The sequence below is a fragment of the Dicentrarchus labrax genome, unplaced genomic scaffold (assembly GCF_905237075.1).
Source record: "Dicentrarchus labrax unplaced genomic scaffold, dlabrax2021, whole genome shotgun sequence".
NCBI classification, from domain to species: Eukaryota; Metazoa; Chordata; class Actinopteri; family Moronidae; genus Dicentrarchus; species Dicentrarchus labrax.
In genome coordinates this window covers 14320831-14343534 of record NW_026136709.1, presented here as the reverse complement: position 1 = coordinate 14343534, position 22704 = coordinate 14320831, and the positions used below count along the sequence as shown (strand labels likewise).

At 39.3% G+C, this 22704-nt stretch overlaps 2 protein-coding genes across 7 annotated transcripts; one reads left to right on the top strand and one right to left on the bottom strand.

Moving 5' to 3' along the window:
- Positions 1 to 864: 864 nt before the first annotated feature.
- Positions 865 to 16455, bottom strand: nktr (natural killer cell triggering receptor). Of its 6 annotated transcripts, none has more exons than XM_051411385.1 (17): positions 16346 to 16455; positions 14402 to 14480; positions 13677 to 13751; positions 12242 to 12349; positions 11178 to 11222; positions 9638 to 9725; positions 8742 to 8771; positions 8251 to 8396; positions 7470 to 7665; positions 7125 to 7301; positions 6916 to 7003; positions 6141 to 6289; positions 3345 to 6059; positions 3075 to 3158; positions 2714 to 2773; positions 1806 to 1907; positions 865 to 1610 (listed from the first exon to the last, which is right to left on the bottom strand). In XM_051411385.1, exons 2-17 carry the CDS (start codon positions 14457 to 14459, stop codon positions 1541 to 1543), a joined length of 4191 nt encoding a protein of 1396 aa, XP_051267345.1. In that variant the 5' UTR covers positions 14460 to 14480; positions 16346 to 16455; the 3' UTR covers positions 865 to 1540. The 6 variants fall into 6 exon arrangements, with proteins under 6 accessions (XP_051267345.1, XP_051267346.1, XP_051267347.1 ...); XM_051411386.1 differs by having other exon boundaries at positions 3345 to 6038; positions 16346 to 16416; XM_051411387.1 differs by having other exon boundaries at positions 3345 to 6035; positions 16346 to 16416.
- On the top strand, positions 16426 to 21877 carry sec22c (SEC22 homolog C, vesicle trafficking protein). The gene is made up of 7 exons (XM_051411398.1): positions 16426 to 16732; positions 17435 to 17646; positions 17853 to 18016; positions 18194 to 18373; positions 18513 to 18631; positions 18857 to 18922; positions 19025 to 21877. The coding sequence occupies exons 2-7, from the start codon at positions 17465 to 17467 to the stop codon at positions 19223 to 19225; spliced, it is 912 nt and encodes a 303-aa protein (XP_051267358.1). The 5' UTR covers positions 16426 to 16732; positions 17435 to 17464; the 3' UTR covers positions 19226 to 21877.
- The last annotated feature ends 827 nt before the right edge of the window (positions 21878 to 22704 follow it).

The window sequence follows — 22704 nt, the reverse complement described above, 5'->3', positions numbered from 1 at the left end:
TTGTCAAAAATCAAAAAACATCAGAATCAAATGAAATAATTTTATCCTGGTGTGCAGCACATGGCGTATTTTGCTATAAAACGTACTTGTTGCTACTTTTCCACTTTAGCACGGTGGTTAAGAAGGATTATTGTACTTCCAGATTTGCTTTGTACTAAGCCATCCATACAAAACAGGCCTGAACAGCAGACGTATTCACTGCCTGCACTGGCAGATAAAAACTGGACAGGCACTGTAGCATTTCAATAAGATCTATATCTCACAGACAATTCTTGGTTTCTAGTGTGCAGCTCACAAAAGCTTCCACAAGAGAGAGACAGTCGTCACACAGCAGCACAACTTTTAAATGTACGCAAATATTAGCAAGTGAGGAACCACATTTTCAATTAGTTCTGAGTGATTAATAATTTAATGGAGCCATCTCTTACGTTACTCCAATGAAGTGAAATAATAGTCTTGCGTTAATCAGATTCCTCTAATTACATGACATCTCCTACAGTACATTCTATAAAAAGACAACTGCATTGATTGACGTAAACATAATACATACACTTAAATCTGCCGGTACTGTGCAGCTCACTGCATTGATCTCACAGGTACACACACACACACACACACACACACACACACACACACACACACACACACACACACACACACACACACACACACACACACACACACACACACACACACACACACACACACACACACACACACACACACACACACACACACACACACACACACACACACACACAAAGCTAGATGGCGCCACAGTAGAGGTACAAATTCATTTGACATTGGACATCCCTGCACATTATCTACTGTACACCGAGAGGAAAGACTGAAGAACAGAGATGATAAGATGCTATGGTATTTATTAAGTGTAAACATTCATAACTGATTGAATCAAATCAGAAATACTATACTTTGAGTACAGTTTTAACATTCATGATACAGTAATAAAACTAATGGAACAAAGAAAAATTACACTTTGAAACTGCAACAAAAAGTTATTTTTATAATATAATAATCTTGTGTCCTGAAAACATGACCTCAAAATACACTCAACTCTTCACACGCATCAGAACTGGAAGACACTTTCAGTATGTCTAACTGTACATTTCAGTGTATAAAAAAACAGATGTAGAAAAGGAATACACAAATATATAATAATATAAAATATATACAACTTATTTCTCATTAATTATCACAGACATTTTATTTTATTAACTGCTAGAGTGGCCATGTTGGCAAGATTTAGCCCAGTTGTTTTCAGCTGAGACAGTCTCTAAAAGAAGATCTGCCTGTGTGTGAGCTTGCAACATGGTTTATTTATTTACATATAATAACATTAAATCCTCAAACACCATGTCAGCTTATGTAGGAGGGACATACAGTACGGTATTAAACTATTAACACAATGTTTCCTCTTTGAGCTTTAGTTTCTAATCTGAGATGATAACAGTGATTGCTATTGTGTGTTGCACAGTGTCCAGACTTTGTGGTTTTGTTCCCTCCCAGCAGACTCGAGAGCTCAACTGTAGCGACTGCTGCGACTGTGACTTCTGCGCCTGGAAGAACTGCGACTGGAGGAGCGGTACGACCTCCGGGAGAGACAGAGAATACAGTCAAATATTTGACTTTTCAGGAATTAATTAGACACAGGCTGAATGATTAGTACGTCTTTGTGTGAAACGTTCAGCCACAGAGAGGAAAAAGAGAGAAGGTTAAGAGGTTGACGTGAGACCTGCCACCGTGTTGATGTCTGTCAGGGTTCACCAGGGAGCAGAGTGTCTTACCGGGATCGTCGGTCTGAGCTCCTGTAGCTGTCACTTCGTCTGCGCCCCCGTCTCCTGCTCACGCTCCGACTCCGGCTGGAATAGCTGTCGTAAGAGTCTGACCTGCATTTTCATACAGCCGGATGACAACAGAGTAGTGTTTGATTCACACAGATTTTCTTAGTAATTGCTTATTAAACAAAGAAAAAGTTATCTAAATGTTCCTTTTGTCTGAATAATCTGTCTGTGTGCATAGTGAAAATGATTGATTGGTTATTCCTGCATCCTGCAATTGCAGATCAAATAATTAATGACTACTGCTAATAACGATTATTATAATTATTGATTATTCTGCAGACTATTTTCTAGATAGACAGATTCATCTTTTGGTCTATAAAATGTCAGAAAATGGTGAACACTGCCATTAACTGCACCATTTTCAGAAGCTCAAGGTGACGTCTGTTAAGAGCTTAGTTTGTCTGAAAAACCAGAAAAGAAAAAAAAATCTTTATTAAAAAAGAAAAAAAATTAAATATGCAATACAGACAGAGAATTGTATACAAAGTAAAAAGTGATAATAATAATAATAATAATATCCAATATTCACAGGAAATAATCAAAATTCAAGATGAAATATCCATAAAATATGTCTCTTAGTTGTCAGTGATGATAGAGTCCCCTAAGGAAAAAGGTTGGGAAATATTGATATGCTAACTATATTGCTCCAAACTGGCAGGTGTCTAAATATCCTTTCAGTCTCTCAGTTAATGCTGCAGAAATCCACACCTCATTCCTAATTTACTGTGATCAACATAGATTGTGGTGTTTTAATCTCAATATAGTGTTTGCATAATTGTGTTTACATCTGATTTTAGAGACAACCCTTGAGAAATTAAACATTTCTGTTTCTCAGTGTCAATTTGACAGACCTGGATCTCCGACGACGATTATACGAGCGACTTCTGGAATGACTTCTACTGTACGTTCGACTGATAGGAGAAAAAAAAGAAAGAAAGAGGGTAAGGTTTGACAGATACTTCAAGACTAATCAGTCTGATAAAATACACAATGGAAAGTCTTGGGAAGGTGTAAACAGTTAAAAAAAGTTGAACATGACTGAGAGGGTTTTTGTGTGTTCTTAAGTCCATGTGGCTAAACTGTAAAATGAAGAGCACAATACTGAACCCTCACAAGCTCCAAGGTTTCCACTGCTTTGAGCTAAAAACACTTCCCCACTGGGATCCATTATCTCCACAGTAGATGATTAAATCCTTGTTTCGAGGGCTCTACCTGTGACTCCTGTAACTTCGATCTGTGCTGCTGCGAGAGCGCGACCGTCCTCTTCCACGTCTCCTCCGACTCCTGCTGCGGCTCCTAAAAGAATTACGTTGCGCTATAAATCACATTTCACCCGAGCTAGAACAAATCCTTCACATCCATCACGTTTATCACTTCACAACATTCTTGATCTACGTCAGAAGGAGCCCCTCCAGCATTTACAAAGATTTACTGATGGTGCCCTCATGCTCTTCATCTGATCAAAAGTGCTTTTTGTCTTACCTCGAGGAATAGCTGGAGCTGCGGGATCGACTCCTGGACCTGCTGTAGGAGCGGGACCAGCCTCTGGAGCGGGATCGGTGACTTGACACAGAGCGAGACTTCCTGGACTCGGACCTGGACTTCTTTGGGGACCGCGTGTGGGACGTTCCCCTCGTCTTTCCCACAGAGGGGGACCTTTCCTCGCTGGAGCTCTCCTGGTTCCTCGGCCTCTGGTTGAGCCGCGCGGTCTTACGGACCTCATCGAAGAGAGATCCCGGTCGGACCCGGCTTTTGCTTTTAATCTCCATTCGTACTCCGTGTGCGTTGGAGGTCTGGTTCTCTTGAAGTTGGATGTTTTTTGTGGTAACAGGTGGCACGTTCACATTCTGCAAGGCTGACATTCCTTTCAAGGGCCTCCATTTGAAGTTAATAACAGTGCCTGTAGGTTTGCCGGTGGTTGCTTCATCTTGCGGTCCACCAGTGGTTGTTGTGGAAGTAACAGAAGGCTGTTCTTTGCTATGAGGTAAAGCTCTATCTTTACTTTCCATATCTGAAGACTCTGAGGTAGATTTTAGGGTTAATTCAGGGGCGTTATTATGAGAATCTTTTGTAATTGGAGGTTCGACAATTTCAGCATCATGTTCTGGGGTACAAATGTCCATATCATCTAATGACTCCTGCTCCTCCTTGACACTGGGAATATTAGCTCCGTTCCTGCCGGATGTCTGAAGATGAGGTTCAGAGTGTTTTGCTCGCTTTTGCCCTCTGTCTTCGTCTCTGGCAGGATTCTTGTTTAAAGAGGTTAAACGTTGGTCCTTTTCATTCATACTGTCCACACCAGGTGTTTCTTTAACAGCTCTACCGGGACTATGTTTCTCTCGTTTTGATTCATCTTCTTCTTCCTCCTCTCCAAACTCTAAAGGTGGCTGCCAATGAAAAGTTTCTTTGAGCTTCTGATGTTTCCTTTTAGATCTCTTTCCCTTATCTTTACTGTGACGGGAACTGCTTTTGTTCTCACTTCTTCTCTTGTGTTTGTGCTTACGTTTGGCCTTCTTCTTGCTCTTGTGCTTCTCTGGCTCTGCTGCCTTCTCAGGACTTTCCTCTGACTTGACATGAGAAGCGGCGACGGCAGCATCAGCAATCTTGCGTGCCAGAGCATCAACTGCCTCTGACGTCTTTCTGAAAGTCTCGTATTCTGATTCTGAACTTGCCTCCCCTTCCTCTTTTTCAGATATGGCCAAAGTCCTGGCTGTTATATTTTCAGAGTCGCTTTCTGAATTCCATCCAGACAACTTCTTGTCAAGAACTTCGCTGGACTGAACTGCTTGTTCCTGCTTTTTTGACAGGGCAGTGCTGTTGCTTTTGCTCACTTTATCGCTGTCACTATCCCATTCAGACCTGCTATTAAAGCTCTCCCCTGGCACTGAGCTGAAATGCTTTGTCTCTCGATCCTGTGTGCTGTCTTTCTCTTTTATTTTCTCCCAAGAGCCACTTCTCCCAGAGATGCTGATTTCAGGGCTATGCTCACAGCCTGCCCTCTTCTCTGAACCTGACTGAGTATCCTGACTACTGGTGTGTGAAATGTACTTATTTAAATGTTCTATCCTCCTCAGAGAGCTGTAATACTCTTTCCATTCCTTGTCTAGTGAATTTTTCTTGCTGCAAGATGTTTTCGGGGAGTTTTCAGAGTCTGATCTGCTGTAGGAGGTTGACCTGCTGTTGTACTGATGAGGGGATCTGGACCTGGACCTACTGTAACTTCTGCTCCTTGAGCCACTGTATGAACGGCTGTAGGACTTGGTTCTGGAGGACCTGCTGTGTGAGCGCCCTGTAGGTTTGTGTGGCTTGTCGCTTTCAGAGTCTCCTGGCAAACATTTGTGCGTAACTGAAGTCTGAGCTTTTTCTGTCACACTATCAGCTCCTTGTCCAGTGGATGAAATGTTACTAGGAGCTACTTTAGCTTTAATTTCCTGAATATGGATGTAGGAGGGCTTCCACGGCTTTTGACCAGGTTTCCAGCGTGAGGGTGGAGGACTGTCGCTCAGCGGGATCACAGGGACACTTTCAGGAGCTGTGACTGCAGGAAGTCTGGGGACAGGTGGGGCTTTGCTGTCAGGAAGCTTCTCAGGCACATGGATCATGGCGTCCGGTTTGGGCTTGCTGGATTTTCTTTTTCTTGGGGATCTGGATGAACTCCTCTTTCTGGAAGGAGACCTAGATCTGTACCGGGATCTTGATCTTGACCTGGATCTAGACCGCGATCGGGAATAGGACTGAGATCTGGATCTAGACAAAGACCGACTTCTAGAAGTAGAAAGGCTCCTGGATCTTGAATAAGACCTGGACCTCCCTCTAGATCTGGACTGACTGGAAGTGTAGGATCTAGAGTAGGACCGCGACTCTCTGAGAGACAGAGAGGACCGCCGTCTCCTCCGAGTTGGCGAATGATGCTGATTTGAAGAGGAGCGGGACAGAGATCGGGATCTTTTGGACTTTTTTTCTGAAGACACCGACCTTTCACCCTCCGACAGTTGAGGTTCTTGAGGCTTGTTCTTGGAGCTCTTCTTCTTGCTGTGTTTACGTTTCTTGGCCTTCTTCTTGCGTTTGGCTTTCTTCTTCTCTTTCTTCTGCTGGCGCCTCTGGCTTTCAGAGCTGCGGTCTGAGGAGTGTTCTGCAGACCGGGACCACGCAGAGTCACTTCCGTCGTCCCATCTGCTTGAGGAATGGTCATTCAATCTGTTAAGTCAAAAGATGCATGAAGCAAGAAAAAACAAGGAACAAATCTGATACTCTAAGTAACAAAGTAAAATATTTTACTTGTCTCCTTTGCTCCATCGCTCGATGCTCGGCGGTTGATAAACTTTGGTTCTTTTCATCTCTTCTTTCCAGTGCGGCGGAGTTTCACTGCTTCCACGCTCCTCCACAGAGGCAGAGCGTGATTTAGACCTTGTGGGGGTGTGATATCTCTGTAAAAAAAGTTCAAATCAATTGATACTTCAAATTACATTAATAAGAAACTGTCAAAACTCTTTACAGAGTTTGCTGAGGCTGTGCTTAAAGATTATTTGCCTTAAGTCCCTTAAAAAAAAAAGCATGTAGGCTGAGGTGAGAATGGAGAAAACAAAAAATAAGTTGTTTTGTGTTTTTGTTACAGCTATGGTTCCTACCCTTTTTGGCCTATGACCTCTTAAAGGAAGCTTTGTGTATTTGTGACACCTTGGCATAGTAGTAGAAGTAGTGTGCGTCTACCAGTTCAGCTAATGTTTGAAAAATTGAGTGATGAAGAAGCAAAATTATCCACAAGAAAAATGCAAAGATTTGAAAAAATAATAATTATAGGAGAGGAAAGCATTGTGAATGGTCTTGCAACCCCTCAGGGGTTATCTTGTGACACCTTGTGGAGGTCCTGATGCCCAAGTTGGGAACCACCACAACTAGCAACCAAGTCCTGGTTGATAGAATAGAAATATTGTCCACTTCAAAATATTGTGCCTTGGAATTGGTCAAAGTGGATCAGGGGAAATTTACAAGAACAATTAATACCTTATTACCAAATCTGACTAATCTCTGATCTTAGTCGAGGTGAGCATACCATCGTTCCTCTGCCTTTGATCTTCCGTCCAGACTTGGAGACTGATGGTTTCTGTTCAGCTGTAAGAGACGTGTCTTCTTTCTCAACTCTGAAAAGGTCAAATTTCAAAGTAAACATCTACTGGATTTACTTAGATGTACTGTATATATTTTAGCTTACAAACAAATAAACAAAAAAAACATATAAATGAATCCAAACTTAAAACTCACATTTCTGTTTTATCTTCCTGAGAGGGCATGTCCCGTCGTAACAGAAAGCGATTCTCTGGCACCGGTGGGATTTCCTCTGGTCGGACGACAGGCTTCTCTCTTTTCCCACACTGCTCCTTCTCTCCCTCCACTTCATTCTCCTCCTCCAACATCTCTCTTTCCACAGGACTGCGAGAGCTTCAATGACACCATGCAAAACAATATTTTGTTATGCAAAGAACCAAAGAGCCTCTTTGCTCTTAAAGCTGACAGTGAATCGGGTCAGTCCTGAACTTGCATATACTAATCAGACTGGATCAGAATGGTGTAAATTTGAGTGTGATTGTAAATAAAGATTAAAAAAACCTTTGCTTGGAGGGCAGAATTTTCTTTGATTCCCTCTTTCTCTTTTTTGACCGTTTACTCTTCACATGTCTCTTGTGCTTGCAATGTTTTTCATCTGATTCACTTTCAGATTCCACTGAAGAGAACTGAGAGGATGAATCATGGGAGTTGAGGGACGACTCAGCAGAATGGTTTCGTTTCCTCTTGCCTTCAAGTACTGGTAGGATACACAAGAGCATACGTAATAATTTTAGATCACAGTAAGAGTATGAAGGAGAGTTCAAATGCCACAAGTCATTTTTAGGGGGTGTAAAGCTACAACAACAAAGGCTTTGTTGGATTCTTCTCAGTATGTTGGAGGCAATGAAAGCAGGCCTGGCAGAGACAGGTGGGCAGATGCCAAATGAAATCCACAGAGATCACATCGCTGATCCTCATTAAACAGAAGATCAGGTTACACGACCCGTACGAATGCCAGTGGGGGAAAACGCTGGCATCAAAATGCCAACCTCTTACAGAATGAGCACAAAATATGACCCAGTTACAATCACAGGAAGCATACGTTATTCCCCACAGGGAATAAGAGAGAATACAAACAGTGTTAAGCTCACTTAAAGACAACAGATAACATGTATTTAAAAAAGGTCCAGTGTGTAACATTTAAGACGATATATTGGCAGAAATGGAATATAATATTCATAAGTATGTTTTTATTAGTGTATTCATCTGGCTTGTAGACAAAAAACAAGAAATCAATTCATTTAAAAAAAAAAGGGGAGAGCTGATCAGTTTCTGAACTTACCATCATTAGCAGACTTGGTGATAAGTTGTCCACAGTCCATCACTCTCACATCAGCGTAGGGTCTGCTGGCTGAATCAGTCTTCAGCCCCTCGATCTTCTTTATCACTTCAAAGCCGGAGATGACGAGACCGAAGACAACGTGGACTCTGCACAGAGGCAGAAAAGATTGATGCCTGTTACAGCTACACAACAACAGCAACATTTCAATCCAAATCTGATGAAAGTCGGTGGATTGTTTGCTCGCTGTCAATCAAATCTGATCAAATCACACCCATACTGTCAAAATGAAGCAGATTAGCTGAGTTTTGGGCTGTTAAACACCTGAAAAGTTTTCGTTTAACCTTGATTGCTTCTTATATAGTCATGACTTTTGAATCATACAAATAAATAAAAAGTATTTAGGAGCTTTAAGAATTATGAAAACGCTGGAAGATCCAATCAGTGGCACTGTAAATACCTTCTGTAAGTGCCAAAGAGAAATTAGATTTTACCCGTCGAGATGAGGTGCCATCTTGGTTGTGCTGTTTGTGGAAAATCCAGCAAAGGAGCCGGGGAAGGTCGACCATTGGCAGTGGTGGGGTCATGAGAAAAGAAAAAAAAGGAGGAAAAGAATGAGAATAAACAAATAACTTCAACAAACTGAGTGCTAACTGTACCACGGGAAAAATCTCAAAATAATAAAAAAAAGAAGGTCCAGAATTTGTAAGACCACCATTTGTTTAATATTTGATTTCAAATTAATTCAGAAAACACTTGTAATTCTGGCTGTTGAATTAAAAACAGCAACAAACAGGCAAAGAAAACACTCAACAATAGAGTGTGTGCGATCAATATGGATCATACTAAAGAAAAAAAGTCTGTATACATTTCCTCCTTTATGTTTTATTCATGTAGGAGGTTTCTAACTTGTGTTCTCAACCTGTTATAGTGATAAAACAACTCTACAAAAAGGCAAATAACCTCAAGACATTTGTGAATATTGTTCAAACATAAAATAAAAACTGTAAACTCTTGCAAATACAAACTACTGAATGATAAATACAGTCAGGAGAGAGAGAGAGAGAGAAACACAGCCTTGGAGACACATTACCTTGGAAGAGCAGGATGCTAGAGTTTCTGTAAATTTTACACAAAAACGGCAAGAGAAAAAATGTAACACATTTGTAGGTAAAAAATAATGAATCCATGTTTCTCTGCACTTTGAATTCTAACTGCACACAGAGAGGGGATTGTTGACAAATTCTACTCTACAGTTTCAAAACAGAAAAAAGGGACAGAAAGCAAAAAAAAAAATGAAAAAAGCAAATCAATAATTCAAGTGACCGGTCAGTTAAATGGTATAGTTATTATAGATGCATAGTGATTTGAGTTACTTAACGCTACTCACATGAAAAACTGTGAACCGTTGGTGTCCTTCCCACGGTTGGCCATCGACAACAGGAAGGGTCTGTCATGTTTGAGAATGAAGTTCTCATCTGTCGGGAGCAGAGAAAGAGGGATCGAAGTCTCACTGAGTGTCCTCTGATACATAATAACGGAAATATTCAGGGAAGAACAGGACAAAAAAAAAAAAGAGAACTATTTCAATCCGTGAAACCTAATCATTGCCTCGCCTACCAGTCCTTCCATAAAAGCCCTGTTTTGTAAAGGTTTTGTTTGTCTAGTCCTTTTCTTAAAAGTACCAAACTGGTTTAATATGCTTTAGACTACACATCATATATATTTTACATCATCCTGACCATTTTCCAAAGAATAACATATTGGTTTCCAATTCATTTTAACTTGCTTGCGATAGATTATCCATCCATTGTAACATTTTTGAGCAGGGATTGTTAAAATGGTGGATTCAGAGAGCACTGAACAGATCTTAGAAATAGCCAATGTTTATGCTGTCAAAAAATTAAAAGCCAGAAGCAATAAAATGCAATGGTTGTAAAAAATAAAACTGAACACACACACACAAAAAAAAGGGCTGATTACATGCTCAGTATGAATCTAAAGCAAGTTTCAAGTCCCCTGAAGGAGATTTTCTTAGCATACTAAATGAACGTAAACCAAACATATTGAATGCTTTGTAAAATGGTCCACAATAATGTAGAGTATAAGCAATTTAAATAAACTAAAATATGAAGAAATCCACTGGATTAATCCTTTACATAAAAGATAGAAAACATAATAGTTAATTACCTACACATAGAATAACAGTCACACTGAATACATGGAAGTTATTCAAATTTGGAAAACACATAAACTAAAAATGCTTCCCAATTTATTTGATCTACATATACTGTGTGGTACTCTATGAGTCTTCCTATTCAGCAGAGAAACCTGCAGCCTGCATCTGAATACCATCATATATCATGGCATGTGTCATGGCAGTCATGTGGCTATAAATACCACATAACATAAAACGTCATTTGAGCAGCCCTGAGGCTCTGGGGGGGTCTAACAGGATGACTGTCTGAATAGAAACTCCTGCAACATCCCTTCGGTACAAATTTGCACCTGCACCACTGCAAATATTTGCACTGGTTTAAGTGAGAGAGGAAGGTGGTGGGGACAATGTTGGACATGGTGTTACTGAGCTGTGTACATCTCTTACCTTCTCATTTTGCAAAAGACCACTCTATAAATAAAAGAATATGTTGAAAATTTTAGGCAGGAAGATTGTTGCTTTCAATAAAGAGAATGCCTACTCTCCATGCTGATTTGACAAAGCCCACTACTGTTACTAAATAGAAGACAGAAGTATACAGTGGAAAAGTGAAGGTCATACATAGAAAAATTCACAAGAAACCCATTATTACCACAAACATGCAACATTATGGTCATGCAAACATAGCTAAGTCAGACGCTCGTAAGTATTCAAATATCAACATCATCAACATTTATGGACTGCTTATGAGATAATTTGACATTCCCATTACCTTCAAAGTAGCCACCATATATGGACTCTCCTCCTCTTCCATTTCCTGCAGAAAATAACAATATTTATTTAAAATAATCAAAATAATTAAGCCAGCCAAGTTGTTATATTAAATTGCATTAAACACATTACAGAAAAAGTGCTGTCTCATCACTTTGTGACAAAAGAAAAGTGGGTAATACATGTTTATAGGACTTTTTGAAGTGGCTGTCACATTCAGGAAACAATAAGGTCAATATGAAACACCCACAACAAAGCCAATACGGTATATTGGCACTCTGAGGAGATTAATAGTGTCTATCAATTTTGTTTTTTTTGCAGTTTTGTTGTAATTAATTGTCAACTGTGATACCATGCAAAGCATCACTATTACTCAAATAAATGTTCTACCTCAGAGAGCTTTTGACAACCTTGCGAGGCAGCTGGACTCGAATTCACATGAGAATCCATCTTGCCAGGCTTCAAGCCATAGTATGCGCTTGTGTCCAGCCACTGTAGTACCAGACCATTCAGTATCCTATGAGGAAGTACTGGCAGCTACAGGCTACACACACACCTAGCTTTTAAAGCTAGGTGTGTGTGTTGCTGCGTGGGAGAAGTGACAGTTTGCTCACAAACAACTAAAGCATCTGCTAAAGAAGTTAGCAAGAAGAGCAAAAGAACAACACTGAAGGCTTTTTCTCAGAGTAAAAGATGTTTTCACTCTTCTCCCGACTGGCCTTGGTAAGAGTTTATTATATGGTTCGTTGATCTGAAGTTTGCTTGTGATAGACACATTCAATCATCTGCCAAGTAGTTTTCTAAAGCACCTGCCTTCTTCTCCAAACCGTTTCCAACTAATTGTTCTGTGAAACAAATCATCTGGTTGAGAATTTGATTCTTTCCTTAAACCAACCAAATGCAGCATCTTTGCCACAGCAGCGTTTTTCTGTGTTACTTTCATTTGGTTTTATGTAAAAATTTAGTTTGAATAGTGTGAACACACAGGCTGACTGACTTAATCCAGTCAAGTGGATTAAGCACACATTTTCAAAGTAAAAGAGGTTATACATTAGACATTATTACCTTCGGTGAAGTCGCCTCCTTGGATCATAAAGTTCTTTACAACTCTATGAAATGTGGAGCCTTTGTAGCACAGCTTTTTCCCTGTGATTTTGCCAGTTCCCTTTTCACCTGCAATTAGATGTACAGTAAAGTGAGCTCTCATCAAACACAACACAACAGATTGGCTACTGTACGAAGGGGTTTTCTGTACATCAGATGCCTTTAAGTGTTAAGAAATGTGAGTATTGAATGTTGCCACATGGGGTTTACTCTAAACAAGAGAATGAAGCCACAGTTGGGGGAAGGGGGGGTTTAATAAATGCCTTTGTTCTGGCATCCTGTTGTTAATACTCCTGTGCACGACTGCAGAATTCATTAAAAAAATCTGATCAACTGAAGCGATACTCGCAGGGGACAGAATATTGGCCCAGAGCTATTACCCCCGGGATTTCCCTCGCCTAGGGTGAAAGGAGACGTGAAGGCAGAAATTTCATTAGATGTGTTTAAGGTTGCTTTCAGAGGACAGAGGGTTGGCTGTTTAAATGGGCAGCTTAGGTTGCTAATCTTCAAGTATTTTGCTTCACTGGCTTCAGCATTGTTCCATGGGTTTGGTTTCTAATGGTGTGAGGTGATCCCCCCTCCTTAAAGGACACATAAGATACGTTGATAAAGCCACAGCAAACAGCCCAGAAGAATGGTGTGTATTACTGTGTTATGTTGTGTCTGTATGTCCAGGAAAAGGAAAGGACTAACCAGCCGTCTCCCATGTCTGCCCTTGCCAGCATCACATTCCTGTCGGTCCAGGTGGGGGTGAAAAATGAGAGGGAGGATCGATCTGCAGACTGTTTGCAGATTTATGGCTATCTCTAGGCAGACCAACACTGCCACAGTACACTGTGTTCTACACAGTGCGATGAAATATCTATGGAGACAGACCAGGACCCCTGTGCGCCATCTGTCACTTGACAATTTACACTACCGCCATAGCACCTTTCCTCAAGATATCAAATGACCAAAGATGGGTGTGGGGCGTGATACTGTTGCTCTTATTTTTAATCCATAGCTCATATTCTTATTTATTAATTTTCTCATTATGATTATTTTTTGGTAGAGACGGGAAAGGTTAGAAAGGAACAGACTTGATTTAAACCCAAAGAAAGATTGTAGTAGTATGTACTCAGACCACATGAGCCACCAGTAAATCCCCAATGTCTCTGCTTTTATTGGAAAAATCAATAACACAACACACTGTTTTCAAATTGTGGAAATCAGCACTACAATACTATGGTTTACAGTTTTCAGCTCTGAGACAGCAAACAAACCGGATTCATGTTATCCTCTCAAACAGGTTTTTTTTTTTTTTTTTTATGTTTTGAGACAGAAATATTTGGTTATACGATGCAGTGAGCGTTGCAAAATCCTAATATAGAGAAAAACATGACTGAACATTACTCACCAGTGCACAAAGAGAGAAAGTTTTTGCTTGTCTTGGGACAAACATCCGAAAAAAGTTGAAAGACAATGCGCCCAACTATAAAACACAAAAGAGAAACATATTAACTCACTTCACTTTGTACATACTAAAACTTTACTTAGTCTTTACTTTACTCTACTTGGTGTTGGGGGGGGGATTAATAGGATACAATTAAGAGTTACAAGCAGCCCAAATGTGCAACACTGCACACTTTTAATTGGTTTCCAACACAATCCTGAGGTAAAGCTCAGACATTATAGAAAGCTTTCCATAGCTAGCAGCAAACTATTCTTAGAAGCATGATTGAGGGGTTTGTTTTGTCCCTCCCTGTCCAAATATGAGTGCATTACATTTAATTAGCTACTAAGCAGGCCTGTGCTGTCTTTACATTCACATCAACTGTGTTCCATCTCAAAAAGTACATAAAGCTAGTAGCTTCTCAAGGCTAGCCTTCAATACAAGCACTGAGTAAAGACACAAATCTAGTCTACCAAGCCAATGTACCACTGGGTGTTCTACTTTCATTTTGTACAACCAAATGCATATCAATCAAAAGTTCCAAGGCTACAAAAGTAAACTAGATACATACTGTTTAAACATCTTTATTGATGATGTCAGTTCAAAGTAATTGGCTACAAAAATGAGCCGAGGCTGTTTACATATCTAACTAATTCTCATACCTGTAAACAGATTTTAAATTCTCTTACCTGGCTCCCGGTTGAGCTCCACATCAAAGTAACACTGAGGGCGGTCTTTCACCCCCATTGTGATCAAAGTCCGGGTGACCTAAAATGCAGAAAGAGTAAAAAAAAACACAACAAAGAAGCTGAGTAGGAAAAAATAATAAGGCGGGGAAAAAAACAGTAAACACAGGTTCCCTGTCTGTCAGTGTATACTGACAAAGTACAGCATATTTAGAAGAGTGTGTTGGAAAACAATGTAGAGAGACTAAAAGACAGCGAGGGAGGATAGAAACAGAAGGGGGAGGAGAGAGAACGATGGGAGGGGAGCGAGAGAGAAGTCTATGGGGAAATGTACTGGCTATGCAAATCCGAGCACAGCGCAGCACAAGCTCCTCGCTGTACATTTTTAACTCTGTTCCCACCGTCCACTTGGATATCAGTGTGTGACAGCTTACTGAAATGACACAAACTGCTGCTGCTACTACTGGAGCCTCACATAGTGCGAGTGGGAATGGACATTAATGTATCGTCAAGGTGTGTCAGTGGCCTGTTGGTTTGAATGCATTTTGATTACATGGACAAGAACTCATAACAACAACGTGAGCAAACATCAGCGATAGCACCACACCTCAGTGATTAACCTTGATTAAAACGATTTTAAAAACTCATTGCACCATGTATTTTAAACCCTGCCTCTACTTGTTCAATGCCAGTGTTGCTGTGCACTTAAGTAAATAATCTGTTGTTATTTATTTGGTTTGTCAGCAGCCTTATGTGCAGAAATCCCATGTTAGACTAACACATCTGCTTTGCCAGACATTGTTTTGTTTGCAAAGACAAACTGCAACAAGACAGAGCGTCCAATAAGATTTCTTAAAAAGGTTAATCTTCTCATATTTTTTATAACATAGGCTGCATATTGTTCCAAAACTGCTGAGTCACTGTGTTGACAAGTAACAACAATTATCATCTCATATGGCGTGTTTGTGTTTGGGGAGGAGCAGAAAGCACTTAACTCCACTGGACCTTATTTAGACACTGATGGCTGCAAACCACAAGAGATGGAGCTTTCTCTACATTAAAACATTTATCAAGCAATTGTTATATAACATTAAAGAGTACGCTCTGAAGTACAGTGATAACAGTATAAGGAAGACAACCTTATTTAAATGTGCCAAGAGATTTAATTTAAAGCAACGTATAGATGTTACTTTACAACTTATAACAGAGCAAAAGAGAAAGTGAATTATTCTGCATTAACAAATCAGACCTATATATAAAACTGTATGGGTCCAATGACTTCTGCTACTCAAAGACAAGAATGGATTGTATTCATAGCTCAGCTCATGTTACAAACCTTGCCTGTGTTTGATGTATATATAGATATATCCAGATATATATATATATATATATATATAGATGTATATATATATATATAGATATAGAGATATAGATATATATAGATATAGATGTAGATGTACAGATATAGATAGAGTCTCGACTGTACAAAGCTTTTTCAAGGTTAAATAGTTATATAAATTAGAGGTAATGTGAGCTACACGTCCTGCAGACTATTTACACCAATAATCAAAATATAAATAATAATAATAATAAAGAACCAATCCAAACAAGGGACTGCTGATCATCGATTAGCTATTACCATCATTATAACTAATACCCCGACTAATGTCCACATTCACCAACAACACAGCGTGCTGTTTACTCACGGCTTTGTCTGTTTTGTCTGAAACTGAACAACGACAGGTCTCTGCCATGTTCAACCCCACAGCAGCTTCACAGTCACAGCTAACAACAGCTAGCACAGACGTTAGCTCGTCCGAGCTAACAGGGAGCTAACAGGGAGCTAACAGGGAGCTAGTGTACGTTGCGTTTATTATTCGCGTTTATCGATCAGCTACGACGGTCAGACTGCAGGTTATCAAAAGGTTAAAGCGACATTATACTAACCTCTGTGCAGTAGCTAGCCAGGTAATTAGCTAGTCACTGACGGCCGACATTTAGCTTGCGCGAACTTTTTTTCCCAGTGAAGCGGATGGTGCGCCGCGAGAGTAGCTTTGTCCCTCCCGCGTTTCCGTAGCAGATTTGTTGTGGTTCAGTTGAATCAGGAAGAAGATTTCCAAGTTAGCTCGTTGGCTAATTGTTTTTTTTTTTTCTCCTACTGTAACTTCTCGCGTATAGTTGTACCACGTTAGTCAGGTTTTGTGTATTAATCGCTGGAAGTAGAGAACTGGTTGTTGTTTAGCAGCCGGAGGAGTTTGTGTTGATATGATGCTGTAGTCAGCTAACCTACAGTAGCTAAAAGACAAGGTGCAGCATGAAACCCACGATAATGAGGTAAGGTAGACGTAAATATATATATTTATATTTATTTATAGACTGAAATCAGTGGTTTCTAAGTGGTATTTAACTCAGCATATTGCCCAATCTTTAAAATCTACGCAGTTAGAAATAAACACCTGCTACAACTAATGCGGTGTGAGAAACCACAAGCTTTATGTTCAGTTTAAGTCCAAAGTATTTTAAGTTTAAGAGTAGTAATTCCACTTTATGGTTATTTCAGAGGCTGTGTTGTATCAGCTGTGTGTGTATGTAATGTTTAGGCTACACATTAACCAAACCACAAGCCTTTACAGTGACACCTAACACAGCTTTAGTTTTAAATTACATTCTTCATTAAGATATTCAGGGATGTTTTATTGGAAAGATAATATCATTGTAAACTGAGTGTATTTTAATATACCAGTAATATACAGTTGAAATGATTAGTCATAATGATTCATTGACACTTGGTTAATTAACAGACAGTGAATTAATCTAAATTGTAAATATTTGTTTCTTCTTTTTGTCTTTTGTGATAATAAACAAAATATCTTTGGGTTAAACATCTGAAGATAATAGTTTGGGCTTTTGATCAGCATTTTCTGACATTTTATAGACCAAAATAAATCGATTATTAAAGAAAATGGTAATATTAAATTATGAAACTGATGTAGTTATAGCTAAACTAATACTGATCTTTTTATTGACCCCATGTAGGCAGTGTGTTCTTCATGGACCCAGTGGATCATGTCTCTGATCCTGTTTGCCTTTGTGGTCCGGGTCAGGGATGGACTCCCCCTCTCAGCCTCCACAGACTTTGAACACAACCGAGAGCTCCAGGAGAGGAAGCAGCAGCTCAGGACCATCAGCAAGGCGCTGGCCCGTTTCCCTGACAGAGGGACCGTCAAGGGCCAGGAGCTCAACATACAGTAAGGATTCAGGAACCGAACCAGACCGTCTCAGTTGTGCTCTCTGCAAAAAGACACAACACACACTATCAAGCAACTCAGTGTGTATTTGATGTTGTGATGCCAAAGACAGACAGAATGTTGTCCATTTGATCAGAGGGGCATCCAAGTCACGCTGCGTCAGGCTGTTTGTTTACTAAACACCTTTTCTCCTGTCACCTGTTCAGCTTCGTCTCGTCAGAGGGTGTATCCTACATGACCGTGTGCCACTGCAGCCTCCCTGTTGCTAAGGCCTTCTGCTTCCTGGAAGATCTGCGCTGGGAGTTCACAGCATGCTTCAATAGCACTGTTGTTGCCTTGGCAAACCGGCCATATCCATTTTTGGAATTTGGTGAGTAGGAAGAGAAATATTGTCTTGTTGATATTCATTTTATTCTTTGCGAAGGATTTTGCTTTGCACTAAAATACGATCTGTTGAATGTCAAACAAAGTTCCTTTGTGGTGAAACTTTAAACTAAATATAACTACGCTGATTTATCCTAACGTCGCTCTCGCTGCCAACTGACAGACAGCACCATTCAGAAGCTGAAGCAGCAGTACAACCAGAGCGGCGGTCCGGCCCTGGAGGTGACATTGGCAGAGGTCCAGGAGGATCTTAGGATCCGTCCACCACAAGTAATTCACTTGGAGGAGGTGGAGCTCACCAATGGAATTGCAAATGGGCATATGGAGCAAGGTCCTGGATCTGGTGAGACTGTTGACCATATGACAGAAGAGCTTATACAATGCAATGATTTTGTTTCTGTAATGCAGACATGAGGAAAAGTTTTCTGTGTGTTTTATTATTTTTCTCTGTTTATACAGTCTGTTTTTCTTTTGTTTACCAGGTCAGAATGTAAGACTTGAACCAGTGACGGCGCCAGGCATCCTCTCTCTGGTCCTAAATATCATGTGTGCATCTTTGAACATAATCCGCGGTGTTCACCTTATAGAGTACACATTCCAGGTATGTACCGTCACAAATACTTCAGATTAATCTAAAAAGGAGTCCAACGTGTTGATGCATCATAACTTATGTTTTAACTTATGCAATATAAAATGTGTTTTTGTCACATAACAAAGCCAGTTACTATGTTTTGTTGGGGATTTGTTCAGAAATAGTCATGTATAAGCTCACATTAATTATAGATACGTTGAGCTTGCTTTATTTTATTCCTTTCTCTATACGCAGGATGATTACGAAGGTATATGGAATGTTGTGGCATTTCTTCTGGCGTTTGTCTGCTGTGTGTGCCAGGTAAATGTGGTCCACGTTTTCAAAACACAACTGCAAACTGAAACCCATCAACTCTTTCTCACACTCTTCTTCCATGTGAATCATGTTTTCTTGTGTCCACAGTGCCACCTCTACCTGTTCCATTCATCTCTGAAGAAACACAAGGCCTTCACTCTGTTGAGTGTGATCGTCCTATGCAACCTCTACCTGCTTGGCCTGAGGAACGCGTGGCAGCTGATCTTCCACATTTCAGTCGCCTCCCTCTCCACCGTCCTCATCCTCACCCGCAAACTCCAAGACAGAACCAATGACTGTGGGGTCTGAGGAGCAGAGGACGGTTTATTGCGCTGCACCTCTCACTGCTCCAGGTGAGATCGACAGGGAAGAAAATAGCTTGATCCACATGAGGTATGAAGATGTTCGTGGGAAATTATAATTACAAGTGAATATTTCCTTGTACTTGCACTTTGTGTACATTGTTTCCGAGACTGTAAAGTATATACAGTGAAATGCAGTTCTTTCTGGATCCTTAGAAGTATCTGTTAACCTTAAAAAATAACACTGTAAACAGGAAAGCTTAAAGGAGATGTCTGTTTTCTCAGCCAGTGCCATCTTGTCCCAAAAAGTTATTGAACAAAATGACATGAAGTTTTTCAGTCAGAGTTTCTGACCAAAGTTTTTCATGTAGAAACAATAATTGTTTAATCACAGCAAAAACTGTTGAAGCCGGCCGTGCTTGCTGTTTTTTTTATTTTTTATTAAGATACATTTCTGCTCACATTCAGCTCAGTATTATTTCTGCTGCCACTGGCCATCGATTATCTTCATAGTTTACGACGCAAAATGAAACTGACATTAGATCTAATTGTTCTTTTAAAATAGGCACACATGGCTGATTAGCAGACAATTAGGTCGTCCATCCTGCAACTGGTAGCAGTGTGATACATAAACTCTTTAGCGTGGTTTAATTTAAAATCAGTGGCAGTCAAGTAAAGCGGACAGTGCAGCTATTTTTATTTGTTTTGCATTGTTTGTGCATTAGTCTACAGTAAAAAGCTACTGCAGAGGTGGGAATTTAAAGCTATGGGTTGTTTCATGCCTTACTGTGTGTTTAATTGTGTTGACTTATATATAAATACACCGGTAAGTGCTCAGCTAGTCTTTGCAAAGGTTCAAATGTAAGGGCTCCGTTATTTAATGACTAAGTGGGAATTACATTCTACACAGAGGGACAGTTAGTCTCATGTAAGGCATATAATCATTATTATATTATTATTACTGCTATTTTCAACAAAAGTTTGTGATCAAAAGAGAATTGTATCACATCAACTCCACTTTAAACTCATTTTTATATGATCAAAGCAAATTTAGGTATTTTAGTTTGTTTGTTTCCTCTTTTTCTACTGTGTATTGTCAAAATGTAAACTGCGGGTGAAAAAAATGAAAGCACTGATTTTATGGGTAAAATAGTTTTGCAATTTGTTGGAAAAACATTTTGACTGCACTATTAGGTTTAGGTTTGTTTTTTTTGTGTTGGTATGGCAATTTGTTTTTGAATGTGTTGCATATCAGGTTCAGCTAAAATGATATTTATATCCTGGTTTATGTTTACTTGGTTGATTTCTTTTATTCTTTCCTTCCTTTGTGGTTTATAACACCGCTCCAATCTGTAGTTCTCAGATTGTTATAGACATAGAAATCCTACGTAACATAATCTATGTTTCAATATAGAACAATCACAGTAGCGCTGCTAAATAACAAGGCTAAGTATAAGTCTTCTTTTAGTTATTTTTTTAACAGTTTGTGTATCTAGCTTCTTAGACATCCAGTTGCACTAATGTCCGTTAAGCAAGGGAAGTGAATTATTAGTTTATAGTGTTTGTCAGAGCAAGTAGCATTGTGGCATTGTGTCCTTTACATCAAAATATTCCCTTTTTATCAAGAAAGTTAGAGGAACTTTTTAAAGGAAAACAGAAATGGGTACATCTCATCTGACAATCCAAACGCCCTTCACTAAAATAAATAGTTTGGAAATGTCACTTTTAGCTTGTAGTTTACAAAGTTTACAAAGAGTTAGGAAATGGATGTTTTCACAGGAAGCACTAAATGTAGCTGCAGATTACCCAGTTAAGCAGACCCAGCAGATTAATACATTTTCAGTTGTTGTGCTCTCCAGATATTTTGGTAAACTGCTGAGAGTTAGACGATGAACAGCCTTTTGATGCTGTGTTCAAACACATGACAGAGGAGTAAACCCTTTTTAAATGAGGTTTTCTTTGACTGGGTCAATGGAAATTTACTGACATTTTGAATACCACAAGTAAGTGTTTTCATGTTTTAATGCTGCATGGTATTTTCTGTGCAGGACATTGACGATGCTATAATATTTTTGATACAAAGGAGGTTTTACTGACTCCACTGTAGACTACTAAGTTGTTGACCAAATGAATTGTAAAATAATGTCGCCACCAATGTTCTAAAGATGTAGAACCAAATAATGTGGAGGATATTTTCTGACGTGAAGTTTAAATGAAGAAGAATTATGTTGATTATGAAGGTTTGTAACATACAGTAGAGATACACTGTACATTTTAAACATGTGGCAGCCGTTTTGTAGTATATATATATATATATACATATTTGTTTTTCTTTTGTCAACATCTGAAGTTTTAAGTCTAATCTGATTACAGGGCGAGGTTTGGAAGTAATTCAGGTTCAGAAGGGCAACCTGATGTTTAATAGGACATTTTCTTTATCTTCAATACAAAACGCAGTCAGCAGAATATAGTAATTTGTAATTAGACTCACATAAGGTTGATTTTGTGTCTTTTCTGGCTGCAACAAGTTTGTGATAATGGGAAGTAATGTAACAATGTCATTCATTGTATCTGCCAAATACTCTGGTGATTACAGGGCTTTATTTTTTCCTGCGGTGGTAAAACTGACATTTCATCAATAAACAGTGTCTTTTTTCCATTTGTTGATCTTTAATTTGTGTGTCTAAGAAATCAGCCTCCATGTTCAGCAATGATCAGACAATACCAACATAAAGAATATTTTGTTACCCTATTTCCCTTAAAAAGGTGTCTATATGCTACATCCAGATGTGAAGAGTTTGAACCTGCACTAAAAGCAAAACAGGATAAACATGAAGAAATACAAAACTATGAAACAAAACTGCTTCTTAGTTGGTATTTGGAACATGATGTAAATGTATTGATGCATTCTTCCAATATTACACCAGATGGAGCCCTTTCACAATGTACTAAACTTCATTTAAGTGTGTGTCTGTATTAAAGCTGTTAGTTATATATTGTTAGTTGATACTTCTCAATATCAGTGTTGCTGCAGCCTTAGCTCATAGTTCATTTATGTTAAGCAACAGGGCAAATAAATCTTATGGGTTAAAGTGTCCCGCAGCTGGAGAGAAGAATATTATAACAGTACTGTTAAAACTACTCAACTAATATGGTTGTGACTATTCATTTGTTAGATGGAGTCGAGCCTGACAGGAAAGGTTGTTAAAGGTGGAAACAAAATGCAGAAGACACTTAATCGTTTTGTTATGTGGAACATTTTAGCAATTGTGGAAATATTCCAGTTGCTCCTCGAGGACTGCTGACCCTGATTTACATAGATCACATTAAAGTTTAAACAGCTGGAACAGTGACTTCAAGTTAAATTTTTACACCTCATCCACATCATGAATTGAAAAGACTTATTATAGTTTTTATTTTTCCATTGGTTTTTATTTTTATTTAGTTTTTAAGTTTTGTTTCCAGAGTGGGTTTGCTTGTTTCAGT

Coding starts and splice junctions, on each gene's coding strand:
- nktr (XM_051411385.1), bottom strand. CDS start 14,459: ATGGGGGTGAAAGACCGCCCTCAGTGTTACTTTGATGTGGAGCTCAAC. Junction 7,004..7,124: donor CAGGAAGATAAAACAGAAAT/GTGAGTTTTAAG, acceptor TGACCTTTTCAG/AGTTGAGAAAGAAGACACGT. Junction 2,774..3,074: donor CGAAGTTACAGGAGTCACAG/GTAGAGCCCTCG, acceptor TTCTCCTATCAG/TCGAACGTACAGTAGAAGTC.
- sec22c (XM_051411398.1), top strand. CDS start 17,465: ATGTCTCTGATCCTGTTTGCCTTTGTGGTCCGGGTCAGGGATGGACTC. Junction 18,017..18,193: donor ATATCCATTTTTGGAATTTG/GTGAGTAGGAAG, acceptor GCCAACTGACAG/ACAGCACCATTCAGAAGCTG. Junction 18,923..19,024: donor TTGTCTGCTGTGTGTGCCAG/GTAAATGTGGTC, acceptor TTGTGTCCACAG/TGCCACCTCTACCTGTTCCA.